The following is a 25,771-nucleotide window of genomic DNA, read 5'->3' as shown; positions in this document are numbered from 1 at the left end:
AGAAAAAGTGACATAGGTGGCCTTAGAAGCAAAAAGGCTTGGAATAGGTACTGTGGAGGGCAAGATAGTCAATTGGAGAAGCATAAAAGGATTTGATGTGTAACAGTGAGACCCCAGCTGAGATCTACCAACATGAATTAGTGGTGAACTCCATGAGCAAGACAGCACAACTTTCTCCAGCAACCCTAAATGGCACATGACTAGGAATGAAAAAGCATATGGCAAGTAGGCATTTAGTAAGTCATGAGTAGAAAAGGGACAAGAGGGATAAGGGATTTAAGGATAGTTGCTAGTATAGTATAGAGTAAAAATGATCAGCATAGAATTAATATTATGAAGGAATGAAAGTGAAACTAGAGCAGAGGTGAAAGAATGAAAGAACAGGGAGAGGTGAGAGAATAGAGTAATGGTGAGAACCAATATTAGGTTTAAGAAGAGTGAGGTAGCAGGAAGACTGAAGAATAGAAGATTGAGAATGGATAAAGGAATTTATGAATAGAGGATCATGGGGAGAGAACAGGTAATTCTAATGTTTAGAGTTTAAGAGTCTGACTATACACTTGTGTTGATGAAGTGAACTAAAAATGAGGACAAAGATGAGTTGTGACATACACATGAATACTGAGATAAGAGTTCAAGGTAGGGAATATTATGAGCTATGTACTAAATAACTTGTAAGAAAGAAGGGAAGGAAGGAAGGGAGGGAGGAAGGAAGGAGGGAAAAAAGAAAGAAAGAAAGAAAGAAAGAAAGAAAGAAAGAAAGAAAGAAAGAAAGAAAGAAAGAAAGAAAGAAAGAAAGAAAGAAAGAAAGAAAGAAAGAAAGAAAGAGAGAGAGAGAGAGAGAGAGAGAAAGAAAGAAAGAGAGAGAGAGAGAGAGAGAAAGAAAGAAAGAGAGAAAGAAAGAAAGAAAGAAAGAAAGAAAGAAAGAAAGAAAGAAAGAAAGAAAGAAAGAAAGAAAGAAAGAAAGAAAGAAAGAGAGAGAGAAAGAAAGAAAGGAAGGAAGGAAGGAAGGAAGGAAGGAAGGAAGGAAGGAAGGAAGGAAGGAAGGAAGGAAGGAAGGAAGGAAGGAAGGAAGAAAGGAGGAAAGAGAGGAAGAAAGATAGGAAGAAAGAAAGGAAGGAAGGAACTACAGTCTAGTGGATAACCGCATCAGGAATTTGGACTAGGTTGAAATGAACAAACAAATAGATTTAGACAAAAGAAGGAACTTGCCCAAGGTAGCACAGATTGTAATTAGCAGAAGTAGTTCATCACTCTAACATGAAGCTTTCTTGGTTATACCATAGTGGTCCTCTTAGATGAAAAGATGGGGTAATATCACATGATAAAATATAACTTTCTAACTTAATGAACAGAAAATCTACTTTATATTTCCTGACAACTGTAACACTCAAACTCCTATTATGGAAATTAGCTTCATGTATTATTTTTAGTCAAAAAAAAATCAATCACCAAGAAAATAAGATAAAAATTTATGAGCCTCAGGGATACTCTGTACCCATTCAAATATAAACAATAATAATTTGACATAAGATGCCTGAACAAGTCCCTTGTTTGCCTTTCTGGTAATTACTTGCAATTCTAAAATATATCTTTATAGTTCAGATTTCACAGATTTTCTTTTTCATTTTCTTCCTAATTGACATCTTGATGACATGTATAATTTCTACTGAAACAGAATTTACTTTTCTTTAATTAGACTAAAATTTCATTTGGGAAGTAGACAAGATGGGTGGTGGACAGCTGTGGGCATATGGACCTGCTCCTATTTGCTTCCAAAGCTCTATCAGCTTCTAATTATATCCACAAAGGAAGAAAAATGGGTAGGAAAATGTTGCTCAATTTGCTATCATTATAAGTTCCTTTATAAGCTTTTGATGGCCATATAAATGTAAGAGATCTTCATACTTGATCTAACACCTACGCTACTCACTGGAGCATCCGTTAGTCACATTAGTAGGGCTTTGGAATAGAGGCCAGTATATCTCTAAGCAACTTATGTGTACTTGCTCTCTGGAAAATGTTTTTCTTTTCTCTTTGTCAAGTGGTGGAAGAAACACTTACTCCATACTTCAGCAAAAAGGATAAGGGCATTTATATTCTGATAACCAACTCTAAGATGTAATTCTCCACAGAATAGAGATTTTGAGAGTTACTCAAAGCCAAGGAATACAAATCAAGGAATTTCAGAGTTAGAAGTGAGTTCAGTGGCTTTTTTCATACCTGAAGAAAGATTCTCTCTCCAATATACCGGCTAAGTGGTCACTTAGTCTTTATACAGAAAAAAAAAAAGGACTACATAGATTCATATTCTGAAAGATCTAAGAACTCCTCTACTCTCTAAGTATGTTTATTTTCTTAGAAATATTCTCATTCTAAAGATACAAGTCAATTCAATTCTCTAAGGAAAAAATGAAAATAGAATAAAGTGGGAAAATAGCAGCATTAACATAGGTGAAATCTCTAGCATAACCTCTGGGAAGAAGAAAGAGGAGGAGGAGAGGACAAGATAAGGGCAAAGAAGAAGAAATCATTCTTGCTGTCATGTTAAAGAGAAAAGGAGACTTCATTACTTATTCATTTTAAAGAATTAACAGGACTTGAGAAATAATTTTCATGTAGAATGTACACAGCTATGTGAATTGACTCAGGCATTCATGTGTAAAAAGGTCAACCTATAATTCCACCAACCCCACCCAGACATTTGCTCCCTACTCTTCTTAGAAGGGCACATACAAAACCCATTGCTGGGGGATGGAAGTGGAAATGGGTATTTAATTCTTTTTTCATCTAATAATACTAATAACTCATCTTTATTTACTGTCTAAATATTGTATTGCTCAGTAGAATATAAGCTCTTTGAGGGCAGGGACAGTTTCAGGTTTTTGTCCTTGAATTTCCATGATTTCCAAAGCATACTTTCAGGTATACAAGCACTTCAGAAAATCATTTGGAATTTGAATTCTCATGGCACTTTATAGGCAACAAAGTAACTTTCCTTCAAAGAGCCTTATGAGGTATGTGGCATAACTCTTATTACTCATATAGATGAAGTAAGAGAAGATTAGAGAAGATAAATGACTTTTCCCAGTACCTAGGACAATGCCTTGTGCCTAGTAACGGCTGACTGTTTGTTGAACTTGGTTGAATTGCTCAGGGTTATTTAGCAAGTGTCAGTGACTCAGAATCAGAGAATTTCTGAGCTGTGAGTTTCTAAGCTGTCTAGTACCACCATCCAAACGCATCCTGGAAGCCCTATAACAACATACCTGATATTAACTGCTTGAAGATTCCACAAGAGCATGGAATGCACCAGCTCTTAAATGAGTCTATCCCCTTTTACACAACACTAATGATTCAGAAGGTCTTCTTTGTATCAGTCTAACTAAACATAACTTTTTGAAACCTCCAACAGCTTTCTATCTCTACAATCTTCAGAGAAACTGACATATCTAATCTCCTGTAGTGGGAGGGGGGAGTATTTCTGGGAGGAGTTTGCTTCGGTGACCACCTACTCTGGTTGTGGACTAGTCAGAGAGGAGAGGAAATACCGAAAGAATTGTGCTACATTTCCTCTAAATTTTGCCCAATGAAACTAGGCTCCAATCACCCCGACTTCAGATCTTGCCCTACTCTAAAAAGCTAATTGGCAATATTAATGAACATAATAAGTAGTATAAGAATTACAACCAATAAAAATGATAAATAACTAGCATTAATTTAGAACTTTAAAATTTACAAAGTTCTTTACAGATATTATCTCCTTTTTACCTTCACAACAATCATGGGAGGTAGATGTTATTATTATCCCAATTTTACAGATGATGAAATTTACAGATGATGAAATAAACAGTAAAGGATCAAGTGACTTGCCCTAAGGTCACACAGGTAGTAAATATTTGAGGCTGAATTTGAACTCAGGTCTTCCTAAATCCATTGCTTTCTCTTCATTACCCCACCAAACAGCCTCTACAATGACAAAAACAAAAACTGTATCTTTGTATCTCTTGGCCTCTAGTCAATTCAGAATTCCTCAAAGGAGGAATGTAATCCACTTTCCCAATGAAAGTCTTCACTCTTTTGGTAACTAATAGTCATAGAGAGTTGCCTGAGGCACTGGGAGATTAAGTGACTTCCCCAAGGTCACACACCCAGTATTTTTTAAGGACAAATCCACATCTTGCAGGATCCAAAGCCAGATCTTGATTTAATAAACATATGTTAACAATTTTTTCACTTGTTTGATATAAATAGACACATAATATACACATACAAACATGGTTAGCATATCTCTAGAATCTATTTTAAAGTATTCAACACTTAAAATTACATTGGTATCTACTTTTAAAGGGGCATTGACTTTATTTTTAAAAGATAAAGAATTTCAAATCCATCATTATTTTTTAAAACTTATGATGGTTCTATTAATCTCCAGTTTATCAAGTGGTGTCCAAATAGCCCATAAAGCATTATTTTAGCACAATCAACAAAAACTCTAGTTTTCTCAATATTTTAGTCAATCATTTAGGAAACTGAGGAAGAATATTAAAAGACCCATGGCATATTATATTATATCATTTAAAGGACAGTTATGTGAGTAGAGGTGAGATCTAATATAAGAGAAGGACTCAATAAAAATGTGATGAATTACTGAAATGAAATCAAATATCGAGATGCTATCAAGTGTAAGTTTAAAATACCTTGTAGTTATAAAAACAGATGCACAAAAGTATCTCCCTGTGTCAGAGATGGTACCAAATGTTGGCGCATGTCTTTCCAAGTCATTCTCCCTCATAAGCAAAAGGGGGAAGTATAACTATGATGTCAGCTAGAAGCAAAAGGCGATATATCAAGAAGACACCACCAGGTGGCATCTCAAATCAGTTAACACATTTAGAGACACAATTCTTTAATAACAGATTGCCTGAAACAAAATCCTTCTTATGAAATCATCATAGATTTCATAACTTTAAAATGTCAGACACTAGTCCCCAAAGCTGGAGCAACTCAATAGAATAACACGTAGGCTTTAATTAAAATGGACAGATCTTTAGTCAGAAGAAATTATAAATAAAGCAGAGTAAAGTTTATGTTTATTTTCTTGAAGTAAAGTGCTTCATTACAAATAAAGACCAATGAAAATGTTGACTGCTAGCTTAATAAATGAATTTTACCCTTCATGGCAGAGATAGACCTCATTTGCCAATGCTCTTAACCCCCCCCCCAAACCTCCTTCACTAGGTCCCCTTTATTGTCAAGGTGAATGATAACCCAGGAATGAACTACAAAGTATTTCATTGGACATCTATTCATCCCATAGCTCATGAGGTCTAGTACCTATTGACATATGTCCAGGTTCTTTAAAAAGTTATAATAGTCTGATGCTGCCATGTTAAAATCAAACAATGTTAAGGAAAAACCAACCTATGATAGAAAGATACTGGATTTAGAATTGAGGAACTGGGTTCAAATCCTCCCTCTGCCACTCATCACCTTTAGGATCTTGGACAAGGTCCTAAATTTTCACTTTGTGAAACTAAACACTAAACACCTGGGAATCTCAGTTTTCCCATGTTTAAAATGAGGAGACTGGACCAGATGACTTCCAAGGCCCCTTCCATCTCCAAATTTTGAAATCTCCCATCCCTTTATTTCACCCAAACATTCTATATGACAGCAGCACGTTAAGTCTGCCAAAGACAATAAAGTTGTGTTTCCTAAGGGTACAGAAAGATACTGGAGTGTGTCTTTGAAAAAGATTCTCCCCTTTTGATATATGCTATTTGTAAGACAAAGACATTTGTTGCAAAATATAAACTTATTGATAAAGGACAAGTGAATGATGCACTTTTGTTTAAGGTATAATATACCTTAATTATAAAAGAACAAAATTAACTACACATTTTCTATTCTAAATATTTAAAAAGGAAAGAACATTTTGAAAAAAAATCTAATAGTAAATTGCCAATTTCCATTTATCTAATTTAAATCGAAGCAAAATATTCAATGGAATGGCTCAAGTCTTTTCTGTTTTGGAACTGAAGTAGCAAATTGTTAGGAAGCCATTTCAAAGTTACCAGCTATTCTTTTATTTTTTTTTTAATCTCTAACAGAATGTGTAACTAAAAGTGTATAATGAGCATTTTAAATGGCAACGTTTCCTATGTCGAGGTAATAATTTCCAACGTAGGTGAACTGTATCAACTATAAAATTTCACTTCTCCTTACCAAGTTTCTAATAAAACAAGCACTTCTTATGAAAGACATCATTACTGAGTCAATGATGTCATTGCATAACATACACAGAAATACTGTGGAAAAGTCACGGTTTGGTAAGTTAGAGTGCATCTTGCCATATTGTTCCCTATGCTCCTTAGTCCTTAGCATCTCCTTGGTCCTAGCATGTTTTCATTTTCATTTCCTTTAGCTACCATCAACATAATAATTGGCAACCTGTTTTGTTAGATCTCAGTTTGATATACTCATTAATGTCAAGCAATTGTCATTTTGTAATTGAGTAGCATTTCTCTTTACATACATCTGCAGTAAGAATACCAGCTTTCCCTTATTGACAATTACTGAGTGATCATTTTATCTGGGGTGCTAGGTAGCTCAGTAGATAGAGTGTCAGGCCTGAAGTCAGGAAGACTCATCTTCATGAATTCAAATCTGATCTTAGACACTTAGCAGCTGTGTGACTCTGGACAAGTCACTTAACCCTGTTTGCCTCACTTTCCTTATCTGTAAAATGAGCTGGAGAAGGAAAAGACAAACCACTCTAGTATCTTTGTCAAGAAAACCCCAAAAGGTCTCATGAAGAGTCAGACATGACTGAAAAATGACTGAACTGAAATATTTTCAGCTAGTATTACCTCTGGAAGGAAGGAGTAGCATAAGTTTAAACTGCTTTTATTAATCCTAAATATACTTCATACAAGTTTCAAGGGATCTCTCTTTTGTTATTTCACTCTTGAATTAGTTTAATTCCATGGGTATTTTCTGAGTAGAAGTCACTTTATCTGTGTAGGGAACAGTTTCCTAATCTATAAAATATCATAATTACAGGTAGCATAGCACTATGGATAAAGTTGGGCTAGGTTCCTGGAAGAACTGAGTTCAAATTCTGCCTCTGAAACCTACTGATTGTTTGACCCTGGGTAAGTCCCTCAGCCCTTCAGTTCCCTAGCTGACCCTCAAGACTATAAGTTGCAGAGAAGGTCCAGGGAACTTCTTCACTCAGGTTATACCTACACCAATAAAATCACATCCAATCTCTATCCTTATCCTGATCTTGATCCAAGACTAGATTATCTCTAAGATTCTTGCCAACTCCACCCATCTATAGTTCTAAGGAATAAGGAAGTAAATTCTAAGTGACAAGTCATATTGTACCACAGGTCGAGCATGAGTTGACCTCATTGTGATATCATACTAGCTTGTTTTTATGTTATTCATACCTACTCGTATTATTATAATAGATAATATTTTCCTTGTTGAGTGCAGGATACAGTCCCTTAAGTCAAAGGACAGATTTGTCACTTTACTCCCATGAAAAAACCTGTTATGATGATACTGTAAATATTAGGTTTTGGTCATCTACTCACAGCCTTGTAAGCCTCCTTCCTTCACTCCTATCTTGGTTAATAAATATTTATTAAGCATATATTATGTGCTATTTTAGGTGCTGGGAGCTATACCGAAAAAGTAGGACAAGATCCCCAACCCCATGCAATTTAAAATTGAGTTAAGGACATGATCAGTGAATATAAAACAATTAGTGAACAATACAAGATAATATGTCAATCATTCAGCATCATCTCTTATTGTCTTCTTGGATCTCAGAGGATGAAGGAGTTCTCCTTGGTAGCACTAACTTGGTGCTATTCTTGGTCCCTTCCCTTCATGCCATTTCCTCCTATTTCTTCTGGTAATTCACTCCTCAAAAAACAATATCCCTCTCCCCCCACCATTTTCATTATACTAAGAATTTGGAAACTCAATCTATCTATTCCTCCCATCTATCTGTCCACCTATCCATTTATCTATGCAACTGTCTGTCTTATCTATCTATCATCTATGTATGTATGTATGTATCTATCCATCTATCATCTATCTTTCAACACACACATATATATGTATATATACACACCTTAAAATATATGCATACAGACACATATTTTGTATATATTCAATGTAATGCAGACTATGGACAGCTTCATACAATACATTTTTTAAAATTCATAGGTTAAGGAATTCATAAACTCTTAAGTGTAGTAAAAATCAAACTGTCGGCATTTTTTGGATGGGTTTTGGTCATCCAAGTTCACAGATCACCTGAAAATTATCTATGATTCAGATCCCCTGATGTGGAGAAAAAAAAAGTCTGGGTTAGGAATTCCTTTCTATCAAGGCAAGTCAGCAAATCCTTGGCAATTTCCAGCCTTAGAGTGATCCAGTGGCTTGCCTTGAGTCCCACAGACAGTTTTGTCATAGTCAGGGCTTGAGACACAGGTGTTCCTTATTCTGAAGCCTGTTCTCTAACCACTAAGTCAGGCTGCCTCTATTTAGTATACTCACTTTATTATTTAACTTTGTTGATGTATAGACTGGAGTTCAAATACAACCTCAGACACATACTAGTTGTGTGACCCTGGACAAGTCACTTAACTTCCTGTTTGCCTTAATCCACTGGAGAAGGAAAGGGAGAACAACTCCATTATCCTTGCTGAGAAAACTCCGTGATACTGTCCACACAGTCACAAATAACAGAACAACAACATCAATTTCATAATAAATGTAATAAACTAAATTATGGCTACCTTTAAATACGCAACAAGTTGAAAGTTATTATAGCTATTACATGTCTATCACTTTTGCTATTTAATGTACTATTTACTTAGGTTGACAATTGTTTACTATACTTGATTATTAATAATAATCGTCTTCCTACCATTCCAAAAGCAGAAAGTTAGATATGTATCCCAAATAACAAAAGCAATTTTAGTAAACCATGACTCCAGGAATTTCCTTTATCTAAAACCAAAATGTGTGGCAGAGATCTATTTTAATGATTAGGAAACCCTGGGAGATAATATAGGTATATGGTTTTGTCCCTAGGCCTACAGAAGGTGAAAATGATCAAAGAGTAGGTCAGGGGTGAACCTGAGAATGGAACCATGTACCCTAGTTCCCTGGGCAGTGATGGATTTTTTAAGTCAAAAGCCAGAATTGGGAGGGGCAGGGCTTACAGAGGAAGAATTTGATGATATCACCCAGGATGGCAGAAAGCAGCTCTGCCCTCCTCCACTCTCCCATAATATAGTGGCGCTAGCAGGAGAGCAGACACCAAAATAGATACCTGGCCAGGGGCCAGGCATTATAGGTTTACACAATGAGGTCACAGATGGGCAAAATGGCTTACAGGATATATTTTGCTTTCACATATTACCAGACCCTATCCCTCTCTCTCTCTGAGACAGAAGAAAAAGATGAGAAAAGCAAACGGTATTCTTTTTGGTCCCAGAATTTTCAGCATTCTTAGCCCCACTTAGCTCTCCCAAGAGAACAGGCCTGGGGAATTCTCCTAATTGACGTCAGCTGCCTTAAGGAAAGGACTGCCATGACCTTAAACTTGGCCACAAGTCCACTCTTGGATCCAGGAACAAAGCCAGAGGGTTCTCCTGGCAACAACCAGGCATGCTAAATGGCAGGCATTGGCATAGGAGGGAATCCTTTGCTCCACCAGGGACAAATCCCCAGCTTCAGGAAACAGACAAATTGTGGAGATTAGCAGTTTGCCCAGCTGATGGTGATATGTCCACTCAGCACTGAGACCAGACAGGCCATAGCTGACTTTCTGAATAACACTGATTAAAAGAAGAAAAAAAAAAAACTATGGATGCTTCTACAATCAGAAAGGGGGAGCATTCTCTGCAAGGAAAGACCAGGAGGGGGAAAGGATGGACAGAAAATAAATGAACTTCAAGGTATACTGTTGAAAAATAACACTCTCTAGACCTTAACAACAACAAAAAAAATTCCTTAAAGTCTACTTATGAAAATAAAGAACCTCCAAGCAGAGACTTAAAATGGATGTTTGAAAAATGTATCCCTGAACTAAATATGTGTGTGATTTTTTTTTTAAGATCTGTACTACAAGAAATTTTATTAACTAGTACTAGAGGGAGGTTTAGTGGATAAAGACTGGGAGTGGAGTCAAATTCTGTCTCTAACAAATACAAGTTGTGTGACCCTGGGCAAGTCACTTCACCTCTCCCAAGGTCAGTTTCCCGATCTATAAAATTGAGGAGGTTAGACTTGCTGGTCTTTAAGGCCTTTTACAACTCTAAACCCATGATTGTATTGGAAATTACTTCTTTAAATCGCTGCCACTGTTAGTAATTAGTACATAATATTTAATAATGACATTTTCATACTTTTTAAAACAGGTTTGTATCACTTCTCTGCTCCGAATATTTCTTTTTCATTTATTATCAGCTTCCTACTTCTTTGTCTGGTAGTTAAGCACTCCACCCCCCACCCCCATAATATGTGACTCCCTACCTTTCCAACCTTAAATAATGTTGCTCCACTTAACATGCTCTATGCTTTAGCTGATTTTTGTACCTAGGAAAATGACTGATGCTTTCTAGTGGCCTTCTCTTTGCTCCCTCTGATTCCCATCACTGTATATCTTTTGCTTCTTTGCATGTCAAATTTTGACTCACCCTTTAAAAAGCCCATTTTAAATAGCTTCTCAGATCTTCCTTCTCACACTACCCATTGGACTCCCTGGGGGCATTTTGGCTTATATCGCCTTCATAAATCTATCAGAGATTATTACATACTATAGACATGGAAGCATGTATAAGGATATGAATCTTATCTACCCTTTGAAATCTATAGCAGTGCATAACATGATAGTCAAAACAACATAAATATTTCTTTTAACTGATTATAGCCTAAATGATCAATCCTGAGATTGGGATAGGTTTAAGGCTAGAAATTGGTTTTTATTTAGAGATACTAAGACTAGGTTTTCAGCTATTTTACCAGCCAAGCAATAGGGATTAAAAATTTATGTAAAGGAATGGGAAGGGGATCAGACATCTGGTTAGTAATGGCCATCGTCCCTGCCTGTCTGGGACTCTAGGTATTCAGCAGATTGAGAAGGTTATCTTGCTTACTGTTCTGTTCAAGACTTGTCCAGATGCCTGGATATAAGCATATGCACACAGAAACAGAAGGAGACAAAGCGTATCCATATACCCTGTTTACATATTCTATATTGGCCCCTCACATATATTTCCTCAATTCCATTTCCATAAATAAAATTAAGGGGGTAAAGTTTTCCAAAAGATAGAGGTATAGTTCTTGTCTTATTTTCTTTTCTGCCTTCCATCTCCTTTATAATAGAACCTATTACTGGGGCGGCCAGGTAGCACAGAGAGTAAGAGCACCAGCCCCAGAGGCAGGATGACCTGGGATCAAATCCGGGCTCTGATACTTAGCATCACACCCAGAAATAACTGGCCGTGTAAACTTGAGCAAATTACTTAACCCCAATTGCTTTAAAAAAAAAAAAAGAACCTATTATTGCTTTCAAAGACTTCTCTGAGTAAAACTTGCTTGTCTTCATGAAGTAAACTGACTAACACTGAGTTCTCTAATCCTTCAACATTGCCCCGTACTTCTCACCCCCATTTTCCCTTAAATTCCCAGAAAAACTGGGGTAGCATGCATAGTCTCCTGATATACGTTCAAGTCTGCTGGGGAGATACCAGTGGTGAGCTGCTGTTCAACAAACTACGCTTAATCCCAAAATGAAATGTGGAAGGAAAAAATTCTTAAATATTAAAACTACCTTTAAATTCATCCCAAGTTCATCACTTTCTCTTTCTCTTTTTGTCTGTGTCTGTCTCTCTCTTTCTCCCTGCCCCCACCTCTATAAAGAAGGGATGTAACCTCTCCTTAAAGCTGCTTCAATTTTTCACTCTATTAGAATGTTTCAGCATTAATTGCTTGAAGAAAGACATTTTAGGAATGCTCAAATACTCAAAGGGATCTCCAATCTGAATGGTAAGAGGGTTCCTTTTAGTAATGCAGATTGTAATCCATCTAGAGAAAGAAATGGCAATCACTCTAGTATCTTTGCCAAGAAAACTCCATGGACTTGGTCACAAACAGTCAGATATGACCGAACAACTCAACAGCAACCACAATAATAACAACAGTAATCTCGGGCAATGGTGTCCTGATTACAGCCGCTCACTGTAAACATTTATGAGGCTAAAGGCCTGCACTAAGCTAATGGCCACTCGAGTACTGAGAAGGGAATGGAAAGGAGAGATGCAGAAGTAGAAGCAACACAATCTGTCAATTCATTGGATATGCAGGGTGAAGAACAGTGAGGCATAGAAGATGCCACCAAGGTTGTGAACTTGGATGGCTGCAATGATTGGGTTACCCTTCTCTAATAAGCAAGATCCTTGGAGGGACAGTAGGAAAGAAAATATAATGAGATTTGAAATCTTCTCCAAGTCATGAATCATGAATAGGGTGAACGTGGAGCTTGTAGTCACTGGCACAATGTAGGAATGCACTGTCTCCCAAGGCGCTGCCTGCCAAAGCAATGAGGTACTGGGAGACAGGGTTGGGTATGTTGGGTGAGTGTGCAGTATTTTCCCAATGACAGCTCTGTAGCTCCAGCTGTGGGGACCTAGCAGTAGATTCCACTGGCTTCAAGAGGTCAAAGCTTGGCTGAATCAAGGGGTAGTCCCATAGTTTACACAGCAGAAGGAAGGAGAATGAGAAAAGATGTATTCGAATATAGGAATAGATTTGATTGTGTTTGAGACAATTCCCATGATAGGTGATACAGTGGATTGTGGCTGGGATCAGAAAAACCTGAGTTCAAATGAGGCCTCACATACTTATTACTTATATGACTCTTGGCAAGTCACTTGACCTCTGCCTCAGTTTCCTCATCCATAATATGGGGATAATAATAGCACCTACTTCCCTTAGTTGTTATGAGGCTCAAATGAGGCACAGTGCCAGTCACGTAGTAGGTGCTATATAAATATTAGCTATTATTAGCTTGCTACATGGCTCCCTTGAGGTCAGGCCATGGCCCCACAGCAACCCCCAGACCCCACTTGGGAGACCACTAGTTTGTTAATCACTAATCACTAGACCATAGGTATTCCTCTTCCATTTATTTCAGCCAAATTCTGTGTGTGTGTGTGTGTGTGTGTGTGCGTGTGTGTGTGTGCATGATTATGGAGAAGCTCAAAATGTTCTCAAAAAGTTCCCAAATGTTCTGAGTCTTGATGTATACACCATAATATCAACTACAAAGACATAGAACTCCTGATCATTTCACGGAAAATCTCTTTAGCTTGGCGTTTGTATTGGATCCCCTTCACAAGAATGGCCAAAACCTTTACCAAACATGTATCTTCCTATCTGATATCCCACTTGAGACTCAGGATTAGAGAGTTCTTGAATAAAGCTAGCTCTGCTGTCCATATCTTTTGAGGAAATTCCTAAAGTTCTGACTTGGAGACAGGTAGAAATCTGGTTAGAGGAGAGTCTTTTCAGAAACATCTTGTTTTCCTGAAACAAATGCTTTGTTGTGCTCAACAAACTGTTAGAGTAGGCAGATCTGGAAATCTACATCTTTCTTTTTTTAACTCTACATCTTTCAATCAATTGTATTATGGTAAAGATGGAGTTTATTGTGGAAGATCACATGCTCTCAGTAGCAAAGCTAATTGTAATTTATATTCCCAATGGAATATTGACTTCTGAATTCCTTCAAGGATGCCCTCAATGCATGTATCAGCTATTCTTTTTTTTTTTTTAAGCAATTGGGGTTAAGTAACTTGCTCAAGGTTACACAGCCAGTTATTTCTGGGTGTGGTGCTAAGTATCTGAGCCTGGATTTGATCCCCAGGTCATCCTGACTCTGGAGCCAGTGCTCTTACTCACTGAGCCACCTAGCCGCCCCTAAGCAATTGGGATTAAGTAACTTTCTCAAGGTTACATGGCCAGGTGTTTCTGCATGGGTGCTAAGTGTCTGAGGCTGGATTTGATCTCCCAGGTCATCCCAACTCTGGGGCCGGTGCTCTTACTCACTGTGCTACCTGGCCGCCCATGTATCAGATATTCTTGCACAAGTTTTATATATATGACAAAGAAATGCCTATAAATCCATACTTGTCATTCTCTCAAGCAATTTGTTTCAGCAGTAATTAGGATCAAGATTTTCCCCATACCTTCGATATCTTCCCCTCCCCTTCAGATACCTTGAAAATCAATCCCTCAGCATCTCATGATATTGTTTCCTCTTGCAGAGTCATGTCACTGTCTGTGTTCCCTTGATTTAGTATGGCTGCTCTTCTTGGTTGTTATTGTTTTGTTTTCTTTTTTCCTCTTCAGTGATGTAGCTACCTCTCCTGGAAACACATCTGGGACTACAGTGTTGTTGCCATCCAAGTGATAGCTCCATTTTCTTTTTATTTTTTTTTGGAGGGAAATTGGGGTTAAGTGACTTGCCCAAGGTCACATGGCTAGTTTTTGTGTTAAGTGTCTGAGGCCAGATTTCAGCTCAGGTCCTCCTGACTCCAGGGCCAGTGCTCTTCACTGCACCACCTAGCCACCCCTGATAACTCCATTTTCTTAGATGGTGAAATGAATTGGTTAGAAAAATCTTCTTTAACTCTTTTGCATCTTTCATTGTTTTTTGTCCTCTTTTCAATTCATATTTGATGAAGTAAATAAACTAACAATTAACTCTGGTATTGAGAGGTATGAGCCAGGTGGTAGAGTGAATAAAGCCTTTAGTTAGGGAGACCTGAGTTCAAACTGGCAACCATGATCAAATCACTCAACCTTGCTTGGCTTGTTTTCTCATATGTAAAATGGGGATAATAAGAGTACCTACTTCATGGAATTGTTTTGAGGAATAAAAGCTTTAACACTTATGCAAATGGTAAAGTGCTAAATAAATCCTAGATATTTATTATCATTATTATTTTGTAATTTTTTGTAATTTTGTATAAAACCAAGACAGAAAGTCAAAAAAGTCAGACAAATGGACAGATAGCTATAGAAGATAGACATGATGATAGATAGATAGATAGATAGATAGATAGATAGATAGATATAAATAGATAGATAGACCAACCGGCAAACAGATAAATAGATAAACATATGTAGACGAAGCACTGTTATTTAATAAATTGAAGAAATTATCCCCAAAAGATCAATCAATGGCATTGCTAAGGACATTCTTGGAGAATGACATTTTTAGTCATTTTAGAGAGAACACATGGGGGGGGAAAGAAGTGTAATATGTGCATACAAATTTGTACTATATGGGAATAGGGACTGAAAGCTGGGAACTGGATTGGTGATTTCAATAGTATGGGGAACTCCTGAGTAAAGGAAGCTTCTTTACTCAGGAGTTCCCCATACTATTGAAATATGGGAGTTGGCACCTTTTCTTTGAAAGATGCCTAGAATACCTAGAAATTGCTTGGCATCTTCAGGGACCCATAGCTAGCATATGTTAAAGTAAGGACTACATCCAGGTCTTTCTTGCTTGGAGGGTAACTCTATGTATATTATGCCAGGAGTATCAAACATACAAACTGTAGGCCATGTATGACCCACAACACTGCCAAGTGCAACCCAAACCAGATTAAAATGCAATTGGGAAATATTTCACAAATAAACAAAAATACATTAAAACATAGATAATATTTATAAAAAGTTTTCTAAGTTTATGTGTGGCCAGTGTTCCTAATATACATGTAAGGCTGAATAGTCCTTTACCAGACTGTGTCAACATACATGTCATTCCATTTTTTTTCAAATGTTATAGAGTTATCCCTTCCTCATCATGGGGGATAGGGGTTCAGTGCCTCCATGATCTAGAAAATCCATGAAAAATTTTTTGGCCCTTTCCTTCTTACCAGAGAAGAAGTCTGAATTATTACAGTATTAAAAGATAAAATATGTTGATATTATATAATACTATACATATATTTTATGCATTTCTGAGTTTCTAAACTTTTTTTCTGTGTCATCTGTGGCTTCCCCAAAATTCCCCAGAAATTCTCATTTAATTTCTTATGCCAACCCATGATATATCGAAACCCCAATGTGGGATATGGAAGGGATAACTGTATATGGTACTTTATCAATGAAAGCCTATGTTGGAACTCCACCAAAGCACAACCTGTTCATCCCCCCATCCAGGGGAACTGCCTAATCTCCTAAACTCCTAACACACCACTTGATGGGGGGAGCCTAAAGCAGTCAGACAAGCTTCTAACTCCAAGACAATTAAAAATCAATCCACATTAACCTTCCGGAGGTCATCTCCTACTCAAATTAAATAATCCTCATTTCTATAACCTTTCCACCCGTGTTCTATTTTCCAACCACTTCATCATCATCTTGGGAAGCCCAGCCAAGTTCTCCTTCTTGAGGAGTGACATTCTGAACTTGTTATGGCATATTGATACAGTTCTGACCCATGCTGGGTTTATAATGGGAAGGTTAGCTCATGGCTACCATATGCTACTCTCCTACTTATGTGTTCCAGCAACACTTCTGGCTTGTTCGCTTGCTTTTTTTGTATTTTTTTTAAATTAAATATTTATTCTATTTTTAATTTTTTTAAATAAGCTTTACATTGCTGAGTCATATGTATCCAGAGAGTAAAAATTCAAAATTAAACAGCTATACAGCACAATAATTTGTAAGCTGAAGAAATCCTAAAAATTATAAAAAAAGTTTTCAGTCATCTTTTGTTAAAATCTACTTTGGAAGGACATTCATAGGGTAGAGTCTCTACCCTATTAGTCTCTAATTTATACGTGAAGTAAATCAAGGGGTGTTTTGACCCTGAGACAATGAACACACTTTTCAACCACTATTACATCAATCCTCAGGCTCTCAGAAAAGGAAAAAAAATAAAGAGGATTATAATAAAAACTAGTTGGGGCTACTTGGAGTCCTGACCTTCTTGAGAATAACAGTAGATGTGATTTTAAAAAAAAAGGTTTTTGTTTTTTAGATTATATCTCCAGTGCACGTACTCTACATTACACTGATTTCTTAGTTACTCCTGGGTAAAAATCAGCAAGTTTATTTCCTAATTCAGCATCTGATTTCCAATGCATTTTTTTTCTTTTTTCATATGTAACTACTGGGGCTAGGGCACAAACAGTCCTGAAGATCTGGGCTCAAAGTCTGCCTGCCTTTGACACACTTAGGAGCTACCTGAGTTCAAATCTGGATTCAGATACTAGTTGTGTGACATTGGGCAAGTCACTTAACCTTGTCTGCCTCAGTTTTCTCAGCTGTAAAATGAGCCGGAGAAGGAAATGACAAATGATTCTAGCATTCTTTGAAAGAAAGCCCCAGATGGGGTCAAGAAGAGTCAGACACAACTGAAAAAAAAATTGAATACCTGGATGAATCACTTAAACTCTATGTGCCTCAGATAATTCTCTAAAATTTAGCAGATAAGTTAGAGATGTATTGCAAATTGTGCAGATGGAGGGATTTGCTACACTGGTATAATAGTAATGGAATTTAAAGATCCCCTGTTTTGGCTTAGTTTTCCAGTTGAGTGTTGAAACCCAGAACTTCTGAATCCCAGTTGTGGGATGGACTTGGTGATGTGAAAGGAGAGGGCTGAACTGGGAGGAGCTGGTGCCATGGATTTAGAGAGGTATGAGCAGAGGGAGAGGCAGAAGAACTTTTGGAAGCAGAATCTTAGAGGCAGAGAGAGAGAGAGAGGATTGCTGAGGACCAGTTGGAGGTGCCCAGGACTTTTGAGAGCTGCCACCCAGAGATGCCAAGGACTGAGGAGACATGGCTGTGATTTTCGTACTCTGTCTGTCTGTTTTGATATGGTTTTGCCAGATTTGTCCACTGGTGAAAGACAGTCCTGTTGTTGCAGAGGTCATGGAACCTTGCTGTTGGTTCAGAAGTCCCGAAGAAGGGTTTTCTTGTTGTATGTTTACAAAAATCCTGGAAGAGGATCTTGCTGATATTTTCAGGGGTCCTGAGACTGTTCTGTAGGAGAGTGAATTGATGAGGTCACTGGCAATGTATCTTGTGGCCTTGTCAATCTTTGTCTCCCCAAAAATAGAGATTGCTGAAAACTTGCCTTGGGTCAAGAAGAAGAAAAGGCCTCTCTTTGGGTATTAAATGCTGTGATGATATCTTAACCTTGCTGTAGCTCAGGGGTAGATGGTCTTTGTGCTCTTCACTGCCCCTTTTGAGAAGGTGCTTGGTGTTAACTGATAATTGCAATTCAGTTGTGATCCTGGGGTGGGAATCTTGACTTTTTGTGCTCTGTGATTGACCAAATGAATATACTTTGTTTATGATTGGAAACTAATCTTAATCTCCACTTGAGAAGAGACTCTGTGATTGACTAAAGGAATGTATTTCCCAGAGGTGGAGTAGTACTTGGAAATTTATTGAATTATACTTGGTGAATGCTGTATTTTGATTTTCTCTGCTCTGTGAATGTTTTGCCTTAATTTGTCACTGAATAAAATGGAGAGTTACTATGCTGGTATTCTGAACCTTGGAAGTTGCCTTTGCTTGGCATTACATGCTTGGCTGAATGAGGATCCCAACTAAAACATACCCCAAAATTTGTCATCACAACTGGAGGGTGGAACAAGCTACCTAAGGATGTTCTGAAGACCCTTAAATCTGTAAATGAGGCAGGGGCCAACATCTATGTTTTATAACAGGGGAAATCATGGATCAGGAACTCCATTAGTCCTTAGCTGACCATGACACCACTTCTTACAGTCCCTTTGTACATTTGTGTATACCTCTGTATAACTGAAACCTGCCATAAGACATTTTTTTTTCTATGAATGACAGGATTTTATTTTTGAGAAGTGAAAAGACAACATAGAACAGAACAACAACACAGAAACTTTAGTCCAGTGTCTCTGGAAGTGTTTTCTACTCCGGGTTTGAGTGTGATGGTTTTCCAAAGGCACAGTCTATATTTGTTCTTTTAAGTCAGAACATTAAAAAAAAAGATAATAGCTCAATTTATTGCTTGTGTGAACTTGGGCAAGTCATTTAACCCCTCTAGGCCTTATATTTTCTTCTATAAGAAAGTGGGGCCATCTCCAGTTGTCCTGATTTAGATCTTGTCACTGGAACCAGATGGCACTTTAGGAGAAAGTGAGGCTTGTGACTTTGCCCAGTCCTCCCTTACTTCAATCCAATTCACTTGTAAGTTATGGTCCTCCTTGAGAATGAAGGACAAAGAGGGAAAAGGGAGGTCAGAAGAGATGGTCTTTAAGGCCCTGCTGGTTCTAACATGCAACATTTTGTGGTTATATAACACTAGTAGTAAATAAGGAATAATCTAGCTGTCAAATCCTAGTGAACTATTTAAGCATTTAGTTTACATGTGCCCTTTATTATCTTATTATACTTATTATTGATACCTTGTGGCATGGTATTAAATAGATTAAGAGCTGGCCTCAGAGATGGAAAATTAGGGTTCAAAACCAATGACCTTGGTTACATGATTGTTGTGTGACCCTGGGTAGGTTGCTGAAAAACTACAGGCTGTCCATCATTTGCAGAGGTACTTTCCTCATTTGGGAATTCTTTGTCTTAATGAAGTAACGGGTCCTTTGCCTCCCTATCTTACTATCTAATACCAAAACGTCAATATGTACAAAATTAGAATTGGACATAAAGTCTGGATAGTTAAAAAGAAAAAGGTAACAGCAAAGATTGAGAAACTCTTGCCAAACAGATTTACATTGACTTCTTTTATCAGATAAGATTATTAAGCCAAGTATAAATCTATTTTACACACAACAGACTCTCTTTGAAAAGTAATATTACATGAGGAAAAAACAAGGAATTTACATGCATTCTCAAGGCGTCTTCACTATTTGAGAATCAATTTTACTGCTGTTATAGTACATAATAGGATCTTGAGTTTTTGTTGTTTTTTTTAATTCTCTCACAAAAATTTAAAAGCCTTCTTCATAAATTGTAACATCATATTATTCTAACATCCTTATGGGATAGAGGTGATTATAATAATTCATGTTTCTGCCTTCTTCTATATAGATGAAGAAATTAAACACAGATTTTGTGAACCAGGTGAAGCTAGGATTCCAGTGATTTGACCATTACAAATGGGATTTTATATAATGGCATATCATTTTAATAATAATGATAACAATAACAAAAGCTAGCATCTATATAGCACTTGACAGTTTTCAAAGTGTTTAGCAAATATCACCCCATGTAATCCTCACTTTTTTCCCCTCTGGCAACTTGGTGCTATTATCATTTGCATTTTACAGATAGAGAACCAAGGCTGAGAGAGATGAAATAAATCACTTGCTTAGGGTCACAGGGCTAGTAAAGTATCTGGGGTTAGATCTGAACTCAGGTCTTCCTGACTTACAGGTCATTGTTTTATCCACTGAGCTACCTAGCTGTGTAACAGACTCACCAAATTGAGGACAGGAAGACACCTTTGAAATCATGTTGTCAGGTCTCTTCCCTTGGGGATGAGGTTACTGAAACTCAGAGAGATGATAGCCATTTCCTGACCTACCATTTCTTTCACTTCCTATTTATAGAAAAGATTGAAGGAACTTTCATTCAAGAAATTTAAATCATCTTTTTCTTCTTAGGAAAAGGAGATCAATGGCTACATTTGCTACATGTTGATTTAGAGCTGGAAGAAATTTTAGAAGCTCTTAGAAGCCTCTAATGCCTTAATTTTACAAATGAGTAAACTAAGGCCTAGAGAACTTGAATGACTTGCCCAAGGCCACACAGGGTTGTATCAGAAACTTCACAGAAAGTCATCTCCCTGGAACAGCTTCATTAGATTCTACTAGAAGAATATTTGGATATAAAGGGAAGACAAATTAATTTAAGACAACAGAGATTTAAAGGGCCTGCTCTGAGCAACACCCAATTATGGAAAAGAAATGCAAAAGAAGAATAAGACAAAATAATTTCCTTGAAGAAAGTTACAGTCTTAGAGAATATGTAAGTCCATTAATAATTCTAATATACATCAAAATACTTTCTTTTGCCTTTCTCTGTATTCCCAGGCTTAGCGTGATACTGGGCACATAGCAGATGCTTAATAAATGTTTCAATTTGTTGACTAAAATATGAATAAGTATATGGGAGAGATGAAATAAAACAGTGCCAGAGATTCAAAAAGGAGAAATCAAAGCCAGTTGCGGGGAAGGGCGGACTCTCAGAAGAGGCAACTATAGCATTGCAATAAGCATTGGACTTTCAAGCAGATTAATCTGGGTTCAAATTTCAAATCTATTTTTTACTGTGAGATGTTGAGTAAGGGATTCTTTTAACTTCTTTCCATGTCACTTTCCTAATCTCCAAAAAGAAGAAATAGGACTAAGTGATTTCTAAGGTTCTGTTTAGTTCCAAGATCTCTGGATTCATAAAGAAGGTGATATCTAAAGTGGGGGCTGAACGATTAAGATGATGTCAGTAGGCAGAGCTGTAGGGGAAGAGTGAAGGGTAGAACCAGGGAACAGTCAAATATCTGACTGGAGTCTAGAAGATGAGAAGGGTAACAATGGAAAATAAGGCTGGGAAAATTGATTAGAACCAGATGAGGGAGAAAAAGCAATTTATATTTTAGTTGATAGGTAATAAGAATCCATATTAATAATAATTGACATTTATGCAGTTATTTAAGGTATTCACACATGTCCATAATATGATCATTATTGTTACTGATAGTTATTATGAACAATTAGATTTTCATAAGTATATATAATTTTAAGGATTTCTTTGGCAGTAATATAAAGGAAGAATTGAAAAGAGAAACCATTTAAAGTTGGGAAACCAGTTAGGAGGCTTTTAAAGCAGTCTGAGCAAAAGATAATGAGGGATTGATGAAGGGTGGTGACTGAGAGGCTATAAAGCATGGCTTTGAATGATACTGCAATAGTAAAACAAAACAAAGCCCAAAATAAAAAGACCTGGAAGCTTATTGGTTAGGGATGGTCAAAGAGAGAATGAGTAAAAATGATTCCAAAGTTTCAATTTAGCTAAAAGCATGGTAGTATCATCTACAGAAATAGAAAGGTTAGATTTGGAGGAAGATATGTTTCATTTTTTTGGAAAAAAAATGAGTTGGTGGCACTGTTAAAAGGACAGCAAGTAGTTGGAAGTGTGGCACTGGGTCTTGGGGAGATTAGAAATACAGATTAAAGAGTCAGCCTGAAAAAAAAAAAAAGTGATAACTGAAGTCATGGAAGTGGATGAAATTGCCAAATAAGAGAACAAAGAGACAGAAGATGAGAGGGAAAAATGGCAGAGGAACAAGTATTTATTAACCACCTTTTATATACCAGACACAGTGCTAAGGTCTTTACAAATAAATGTTATTTCATTTGAAGAAGAGAGAGGAAAGAACTGGGCAGTAAGAAACGGAACCAATAAATGAGACTGAGAAGGAATGATCAGAGAAGTAAATGGGGAACCAGAACTGAGTTATGTCACATAAACCAACGTAGAGATCTAGTTTCAGCAATGAAGAGAATTCTTACAGACAAAAATCTCCTAGAGACTGTTACTTTCTTTCCATTTAGATGTCATCAAAATTTCACTTCTCAAAATTTTGGTTACTCAATCAGAAAGATAAAAGAAAATAAATAGTTTCTTCTGTGTTAAACATGCCAATCAGGAAGTTTAGTTTCTCTAGAAGTCTTGGAACAAAAGCATATGTTGGCCACCCTTTGGTTCCATATACTAATAAATATTGCTAATCATAGTTTCATATTTTTTGTGGAGGAAGGAAGGTTCTAAAAAGCAGGAACTAGACACGTTGATGTCATTGGCACAATGAAATCTCAAATGGTAAAACTCCTTCTATTAATGCAGGTCAACACTTCCTCCACAATTTATAGTCTGAGAGGACTCTTTAGAACAACATATTAAGTGACATTGTGAGGCCACACCATCACTCTGTCAGGGGTAGAGCTTGAGCTGAGATCACAGCTTCAAGAGTAGCTCTTTGTCCCCTACCACGCTGCTTCTCAAATGGACATATAGATTGTCACAAATTACCTCAAAAAAAGAACAACGGAATAGTCATATCCTGTGGATAATTAACATCCATGGATGATTGATCACTTCACAGTGACCCTTATGCCTCTGAGATGTTCAAATATCCATCCATTATTTTCTTTGGCCATTGATTCTCTCACACAACAAATAGCCTTTATAATGATTTATAGATATGTGTGTATATATGCATATGTATGTATATCTGTGCGTGTGTATAAATATACACACTCATATACGTAGGTTTATATGCATATATTCTCTCAGACAATTTCTTTCTGCAACAACTCCAACAATTTGAATATTACTAAAACAATGGCATGATTTTTATAGACATGAAATGACCAAAAAAATTAATGATAATAGTTCCACAATTTTTCTACATTGTTATTTTATCCTTAAAATGTCATTTACCCCCCAAGGCCACTGTTAATGTTAATGCAATAGCTAAGTCATAATAAGATCAATAGCATTTTATAATGTATAGAGAGTCCTTAGGGGACCTCTCTTTGGAATTTTATGCATAAGCCATGAATATGTCGTGGGCAGGCTTACATCTGTGGGATTTACCTGTGACTGGAGCATCGATGTCTAGTAAATTTTTTTCCTGTCGAAGAATTGAAGCACCCTCTGTTATTATTCTCAAAGCAACACTTTCTTCCAGCCGTCCCTCTTTCATGAGATGTGCCTTTAAGATATCCACCCGAGGTTTCCCATCGTTATCAAACACTTCCTTTGCTGTGAGCCGGTGACTTGGAGGAAAAGGGACAGCTGAAAGAGAAAGGGTAAGATCTTTAGCATCAAAAGCCTAATGTCCAACCTACAAGAAAAAGCATCAAAAATAAATAAATGCCTCAACATTTTAGACTAAGATCAAAGGTTATCTATCAAAGCTCCCTGCCTTCTATTCTGTTGGCATGAGTTAGGTCATTGCAGGAAAATCTATAATTCTTATTCTTCCAGCCCATCACTGATGTGCCAAAAGAAGGGACACAGTGACAAGCTGTTCCCTTTGACTCCGCCTAATTTGGGCAGGAGGAAGTCATTCTCAATACCTCCACCCAGGGCCAGCCCTAGGCAAAGGTGGAGCAGTTGGCTTGCCAAGTACCAGCCATCAATCAAGCTTTCAGTTAAGTCATTGTCTTTGAAATGTAAATACCGGCCGGGATACTTTCCCATTAACACCTACAAATAAGAGTTAGTGCCCCAGGACTGAGAAGATGTCAGCAGAGAATAGAGACCAAAGTCCCTGGGAAGGTAGGAGAAAGAAGAGGAAGGGGAAATACCTGGAGAGGACCTAACTAAAGGGAATGGAGCTCTGAGAGCAAACTTGGTCTGCTTTAGGATCCCCCATCATCCCCCACCAAAATTTTGCATATGAAGAAACAGACACAAAGAGTGAGTTACCTAAGATCTCAGGACTAGCACAGAAACTATATTTTTTTTTCATTCAATCTCTTTCCATGGCCATTGTTGATCTTTATATACACCTCCTGTTCTCTTCAGTCTTTTATCGGATTCTTTCATATTCACTGTCATTCCATTTAATCAAGGAATAAAGTCAAAGCCAGTGGACCTCATATTCCAGAAGATATATGTCAAAGTCCTGCCTCTGTCACATAATAGCTTTGTGACCTTGGGCACCCCCAGGGAACTCTCTAAGACTCTAGGTTAGGTAGCTCCAATTCTGACAGGGAAGAGCAGACTCTCCTTACATCCAAAATGAATTTTCTCATAGAAACAAAGATGCTTAAGTTCACAGGCTAGCCCCCAAAGGACTTTTGAACCATAATACATCTGAAGTGTAGTATTGCAGACTACAGTACAGAGATCCATAACCTGACAATGGAGAAGAGCCATGTATTGTAATATTTTTAGAAGATAATTTTTGGAAGACTCACATTAAACTCAACCCTCCAAAATCATATCCTCTAGCAAGACTCTACGAGCAGCTCATCTGGGTTGTTTTACTTAATTTATATGTTAAAATAATGCATTAGAAATACAAAAAAAAAAACATTTATTGTCTCCAAATGGTCTTGCCATGATGTACATGCATGTCCTAAGATGCAGATGTAGGGCCCTGAGGAGCTTTGACGGTTGATGAGCACGTTAGCACAAGGAATTTGTCCATTCGCTAGTTATCACATGAGATAATATGCAAACTGTTTTGTAAACCTTAAATCACTACATAAATGATAAGCTATTAGTAGTGGTAGTATCACCACCACTGCCATCTTAGAGTACAGTAGTGTTTGGCCCTAAGGTGATGTGGTATGGGGCAGGAGGGTGTACAGATGAGGGAAGGAGAAAAAGTAACATGAAAGCTAAGGGCTCTAGCAATGACTAAGGAGAAACAACCCAAATGGTACCCCATAGCGGAGGTTCTATCCTTTGAGCAATGTGTGGGAGGAGGCCCAGAGATCTACTAATATCCAAAGGTATTTATAAGTGTGCCAGGCATTTTCAAATAAGACCAGTTAACATACAAGTATAGGGGAAGCGAGGTGGCACAATGGATGGAGGGCTGGGACTGGAGTCAGAAGGTCTGAGTTCAAATGTGGCCTCAAAAACTAGCTGTGTGACCATGGGAAAGTCACTTAATCCAGTTGCCTTGGTTCCCCCCCCC

General features: G+C 37.4%; 1 protein-coding gene across 2 annotated transcripts in view; it reads right to left on the bottom strand.

The window, feature by feature from the left end:
• LOC138165703 (protein phosphatase 3 catalytic subunit alpha-like) overlaps positions 1-24,183 on the bottom strand; it is a 58,250-nt gene extending 34,067 nt beyond the window's left edge. Inside the window, exons 1-3 of one of the 2 annotated variants that reach the window (XM_069093966.1) lie at positions 24,044-24,183; positions 23,713-23,913; positions 19,278-19,303 (exon numbers count right to left, since the gene is read on the bottom strand). In XM_069093966.1, coding sequence (XP_068950067.1) covers positions 19,293-19,303; positions 23,713-23,913; positions 24,044-24,110 — 279 coding nt within the window. In that variant the 5' untranslated portion in view covers positions 24,111-24,183 and the 3' untranslated portion in view covers positions 19,278-19,292. Of the gene's footprint in view, positions 1-19,277; positions 19,304-23,712; positions 23,914-24,043 lie in introns of those variants that run through there. The other variant, XM_069093960.1, reaches the window with a different exon arrangement.
• Positions 24,184-25,771: the final 1,588 nt, after the last annotated feature.

Source organism: Petaurus breviceps, unplaced genomic scaffold, assembly GCF_028583685.1.
Source record: "Petaurus breviceps papuanus isolate PSGF00001 unplaced genomic scaffold, PetGlider_PUasm1.0 126, whole genome shotgun sequence".
Taxonomy (NCBI): domain Eukaryota; kingdom Metazoa; phylum Chordata; class Mammalia; order Diprotodontia; family Petauridae; genus Petaurus; species Petaurus breviceps.
The sequence above is the reverse complement of the archived record's forward strand: the minus strand, read 5'-3'. Positions and strand labels throughout refer to the sequence as shown.